This window comes from Pelodiscus sinensis, chromosome 20 (assembly GCF_049634645.1).
Source record: "Pelodiscus sinensis isolate JC-2024 chromosome 20, ASM4963464v1, whole genome shotgun sequence".
NCBI lineage: Eukaryota > Metazoa > Chordata > Testudines > Trionychidae > Pelodiscus > Pelodiscus sinensis.
Genome location: NC_134730.1, coordinates 17779685 through 17785684, shown reverse-complemented (window position 1 = coordinate 17785684; position 6000 = coordinate 17779685). Strand labels below are relative to the sequence as shown.

Below are 6000 nucleotides of genomic sequence, written 5' to 3'. Positions count from 1 at the left end.
CCTGGGGTTGTGGCCTGCCAGCCACGGGGAAAGTGTGAGCCCTTTAAATAGAAGCAATTGAAAGGGATTGCATGGCTCTGGCTCCCAGGCAACGCGCCAGAGGGTAACTCCTCCCCCCCAAATCTACAGCAAAATTCCCACTGACTTTAGTCCTGCAGGATTGGGCCCTTGTGAGTCTATGTGGTACACAGGCCTTGTGTTGGTGGGTTCACCCTAGGGATGTGACTGTTTAACCAGTTAACCAGTAAGCTTCACCCTTCATAGGTGAGGCTTACCAGTTAAGGTTAACTGATGGGGGGGTGGAGCAGGTTCCTGCCTGTCATGGATAGGGGGCTGTTCCAGCCCCAACGTGGGCCCACTGTGGATGGAGCCACTCCAGCCAGGCCTCACAATATGCTTAACCAGTTAACCAAATAAACGGGATTTTACATCCTAAATAACATTGACCTTCATGTCTAATCTGCCTGTTGGTTCTAGTCACTGGAATTCTTGAGCTGCTAATACTGGTATTTTCAGCATTTCCAATTTGAAGCGTGCGCTGTAATACTGGTACAATTGTAAAGGTAAATACCACTGCTGCTGAAGCCTGTTTATAATGGTGTCAAACTGTACATAGAAAATAAGAGGTATATGAAGCCACTGAAGTGCTCCAATATCTGTTTTCTGGCCAAGCCGTTGTTTCACTCTTTTAACAGATACAAAAAGTTGTATTTCCATGACTCTGCCAGTTGGTACATTTCATTGTGCACTAAAATGTAACACAGCCATTACCGAGTTGTATGTTTTGACAACTGCTCCTTACAAAGTCTCATTACATTATTCCAGAGCCGTTTTCCCACTTTACAGGATTCAGTGTAATCAAAATTGTTTTGCAAACTGCTTCTGAGAGAGAGAGAGAGAGAGAGAGAGAAACCTAGGAAACCAGTATGCCAGTGTACAAAAATAGACGAGAACATTTGGATATCCCAGGTTTCAAAACACAGTCTCGGTGCTGTAGAATGTGAGCTTTGGTAGTTTCTGTGACTGCTGAGACAACACTAGAGTAGAGAAGAAATGCGATAGATGCAATGATCTGTTTCTAAGAAGTCTTTAATTATGAAGTCAAAATAAAAGAGAGACATTCTCCAAATAAACATGGATGGCACAATGCCACATTTTGCCTTAGCTTCCCCCCACTGGGTCAGTGAGCAATGAATTGCATACTCAGGGCAGGGAGTCACTGTTCACTCCTTTGGGAGCCTTTGTTTGGCTGTCCTCCTCCAGTGGATCCAATGCGGGGAGCCTGCCTTGTTCATGGTTCTAGCCCTGCTGCCAGACAGACCCATCCACTTCCAGAGTTGTACTGGCTGTCTGGGAAGCCACTGGTCAACCAGACTTGTGACCACCTACCTTGTACCCCCTTGACTTTGAGCTAGCATAACACAGGGCTGAATCAAGCCATGGGAGAAGAATTCACATCTGTCACAAAGAAAACAGAGCAGCCCAGTCCGTGTATGCCCTAACAACCCAGAATTCTTAGGAAATCTCTGATTCTCGCTGGAAAGTGCCTGTAATAAATATTCAATACTCCAGAAAGGAGCACCTCAAACAAGACAGCATCACAGTACTCCCACACACTGGACAGAAAGGAAGCGTTGGTTCAGTAAAAGAAATTACCTCACCCACCTTGGCTCACGGTTACTTACATTGCTCCTCAGACTAAGAATACTTCATGTAGGACCTTATACTGCAGCATGAGACTGTGTCAGTTTTTAAAAGGCTGTGTAGGCAAGAACAGCAGGATTAAAGGCCCCACGATAGCTCTGCACAACCCCCCTGCTAGCGAGTTTTGCTCAGTGGTTCTGTGTGGCGTTTTGAAGGATGGGATGCACAACCCTCCCTCTGTGAGGCAATGGGGCTATAGCAGATCATGGCTACAGCATGGCAGCTTTCATAGGGAGGGTTTGTTCAGCGGCTTGAAATTATTATGGATCTGCTGGTCAACCTCCTTCCCCTCCAGGCTACATGGAGGCGTCACGTGCATGGATAGTTGGCCCTGAACGGGTTGAAAGAACACAACAGAGTTTCCTACCAGCGTCCTGAGTGAGTGCGACATTGCTCAGTACTAGGCATGACATCTGCTTTGTGGGGAGACTGGACAAAACTCATTTCTTTGTATTGCATACAGATTACCCTCGCACATGTTCCCAGGAGGGAGGGGTGTGTTATACCTTGTGTGACACTCACTCATAGAACATATGCGAAAGCCACAGCATGACTCTAAATCTTAAAGGCCTAAGCGCCATCTTGTAGCTGGCCCTGCACCCGGTGTGAGGGGAAGGTAGTAGGAAGAGTTTCAGTAGGCTTTTGGGCTGGAAACAAGACACATCCTTACACTCAAGAGTACAAAGACTTGTAAACCTAGTGCCCGACCCCACTTGTCAGACATTCCCAAGGGGGAGACAGATGGGGACATGGCTTTGATTTGACCAGTGGCACTCAACTGGGCTGTGGAAGACTGGTTGCGGCACCTATTCAGTATGCCACACTCCTTTGTATGCTCACCAAAAGAGTTCAGGCTGTAGCCTGTGACCTCCTCACCCCTTAAAACAGAGTGTCACTGCTTGGTCTGAACGACTGTATTTCTTTGGTATATTCATCAGTGCTTCTAGTGTTCCTTCTTTCATTTGTTCGTCACTCCCTGCCACCGTCACAGGTACAAAAAGAGGAGAGACTTTAGAGTGACCTAGTGTGGAATCAGACACTCAAAGATGATGTCAGCTTTTGTGCTGAGTGTAACATTATCTTAAAATATCTCGTGCTGCTGATGTACAGTGAGCCCCGTTTGCAGGCCCTCAGCAACACCTCTTTTTTTTTTTTTTTTTTTTTTTTTTTAATAATGGAGATTGCCTATCTCCTAGAACTGGAAGGGACCTTGAAAGGTCATCAAGTCCAGTCACCTGCCTTCTCAGCAGGACCAAGTACCTCCCCTTGTGTAAGCCCTTTAAATCAGTCTCAAGCTCTCCAGAAGGATTTTGTTTTGCATGTACTTGAAGACCCACTTTGAGGAGGTGTCTGAATTCTGCTGATCCCAGAGGTGCTTTCGCAGGTCTCACTGTACTTGAAACTTCACAGCTCCTACCGAAATATTTGCATGTGTCTATAGGTGTAGCAGAATACAAAAGTGAAATAATTTCATTGCATGATTATGGCGTATGGCGCTCTTAACCACAACTGTCTTCAGCCTCGACAATTTATCAAGGTCTTGTCTTCCTAAACCCTACTATTAATCCTACAATTAGTTATAATAAAGTAATCTGGGCAGCAACACTTTTAACAAGCTGTCAAACTTTTGCTAGAAAAATACATGGAAAGTTTCTTTTTGTAATAAAATTCAGGCTAACTCAGTAATGACAGCAAAGGCATTTCTGTTACAACTGCTAGCACTGGTAAGAAAGCTCTACAAGCAGCCTGAAGTCACTGAGAATGACACTCACCGCACCCATACTCATGGCAGGCAAACTTCATTCTGGCCGGTGAATTTATACTAGTGTGTCAGTGGTGAAAGGTCAGGATCAAATCCTATGGGCCTAGGGTGAGAGGGATCCCTGTGCACAGAACTTGTCCAGGTCCTGTGAACCACATACGTCTTTAAGTGGAAATTCTGCAAGGGTGAATGTCAGCCTTGAAAATGATCCTGCCTAAATCAGTGGTAAAGCTTCTATTGACTTCAATGGGAGTAAGATCAGGTGCTATTACATCAGCCAATTGGCAGATGTACATCTTCTTATTCAGGTACTAATATGAGACTAAAACTGCTCTCCACCACCGGCCAGACTCAGCTCTTGGGGTCTGGAAGCTCTCTGGTGTGGTCTTCCTCATTCTCCTCGGAGCAGGACAAGCTCAGTGCACTGGTCACAGGATGGATCCATGATGTAGTCTGTGTTACATGGCTAAGAGGAAACAAGAAACGTTGTTACCATCCTCAAAGGGTTTATTTCAGATCAGAAAAACAGAAGTCCTAAGAATGCTTCACCCCTCTGTGGATGTCTCCAGTGTCTCGCCAGGCATCAAGAACTGTTCACTAAAACATTTCTCTTGTAGGATTTTATCTTTCATTAAACATGAAACCTCTCATACATACATTTCCCATTCTCTACACCGGGGTGGGCAAAAGGGCCTCCATGGGCCAGATCTGGCCTGCCAAGTAGATGGATATGGCCCGTGGAGGCCCTGCCACTCCCTCACCCCTAGGCCAATCAGGTTGACTCTAAGCACCACACGCCCAAGGGTAGGGAGCGAGAGACTTTACGCACTCCCGCACCCCCAGACCAATCAGGGTTTGTGGGTGGGGAAGCCCCACCCCTTCTTTCTGAGGCTCCACCCTTTCCAGGGCAGACCGGGGCCACTTCAAAAATTTCTGAAGTGGCCTCCAATGAAAAATGATTGCCCACCCTTGCTCTAGGCAAATGGTGGTACCTTTAGGAGAGAGCACCCCAAATGAGAATCCCTTCCTTCAAATAATCCACCTTGATTTAATCGAAAGCTAAGGAGAAAAGAGCTTTTGCAGCAAAGAAATCCTGGTACATTGAAAATACCACGGATGTGGTGTCCCATGAAAGGCAGCTGCTACTGACCAATAGAGAAGCACGGTAACTAAACCTGACAACATTTCAGCAAGATGAGGGCAGAGTGTCTAAGTGACTTGATGAGATCACAGAAGGAATTAGCCAGAGCTGGATCCACAAGATCCTGGTACAGTCCCATGATCAGATCACTAGATGATGGACTAGAGGTCTAGAATACTTGAGAGTTCTCTTGAAGGCGGGGGAGGTACATTAAACCCAAATGGGAGTAGTCTTAGTCCTCCTTTGGGACAAATTCTGGGTATGCTCAGGAGCCTCAACTCATGCAAGTAATCTGACCCACAGAGTCAGTCCTACTTGTGCAAGGATTACAGGACCAAGCCTTGTGTTTTAAATACAGCCTCAAGCTGCTTGCATCGTCTTGGCCTGATATTGCTAGTTACCTTCCCCGTCATCGGAATGGACAAAAAGCTGAAAGCGTCTCAACTTTAGTAAGTGGAGACAAATGGGTCAGGCTGAGAATACTGTAAACTTGTGTACATAATGAGCGCAACCTCAGAGTGCGGCCAGCTTTTGTGGGTGGAGGAGCTCTTCCTCAGGTCTGGAGGAGGTAACTAGCATGTTCAAAACAAAGGCAAGATGGAAGAGACTGCTCAGCATAACTTGTTCAAACATGCTGCACTGAAATGGGCACCGAAGAATTAGCAGGCAGCAGCATTATGCGTTGTCGTAGTGAGCCATAAAACCAGTGTCTCTGTGAAGTCAAGGGTTTTCAGTGTCTAGCAGTTATGAATTTACATTCGCTGGGTTGCGTACTGAATGAGTTGTGCAGGTTTCCTTAGAAGAGAGGAACAGAGATCAGACGTGCAGGAATCAGTTCATGAAAGGCGTTCTCCCAAAGGCGAGAGCGTATTTTTGTCTTTTTATCATTTTTATGTGTGAGTACATTTGAGACCAGTTCATTTACAGGGGTCTCCCACAGTAGAAGAAGAACCCCTTATTCTTAACAATCTAGTTCAGCTTGTATTTAGCTCGTACACTTTGATTACCACCTCCAGATCTGAGGAAGAGCTCTGTGAAGCTTGGAAGCTTGTCCCTTCCACCAGCAAAAGGTGGTCCAATCAAAAAATATTTCCTCACCTCCTTGTCTCTCATATTCTAAGGCCAGCATGGTGACAACACTGCAAATAGCATGCATAGTTCCAGATCAACCTCCCTTTTTCCCCAGTCTCCTGGCACAACCTCCCCCAGATAAAATAATCAGTTGTATGGATGCCATCCTTGCCGTATGTAGACAAGTCATAGCCTTGTGTCCTTACTGCAAAAGATGCATTACTGGGAGGGAAAATAAGTTATTTTCACTGTTTAGTCCTGCTAACAGATTCAGTGGTTACTATAGGCAAATGGGTGCAAAGAGGCAGCTTATAACATAAGA

General features: G+C 45.8%; 1 protein-coding gene across 6 annotated transcripts in view; it reads right to left on the bottom strand.

Moving 5' to 3' along the window:
• Positions 1-1071: 1071 nt before the first annotated feature.
• Positions 1072-6000, bottom strand: part of STXBP4 (syntaxin binding protein 4) — a 161063-nt gene continuing 156134 nt past the window's right edge. For all 6 annotated transcript variants that reach the window (XM_075903819.1, XM_075903820.1, XM_075903823.1 and 3 more), the window contains one exon: positions 1072-3932. In XM_075903819.1, the coding sequence (XP_075759934.1) occupies positions 3925-3932 (8 nt within the window). In that variant the 3' untranslated portion in view covers positions 1072-3924. The remainder of the gene's footprint in view (positions 3933-6000) is intronic.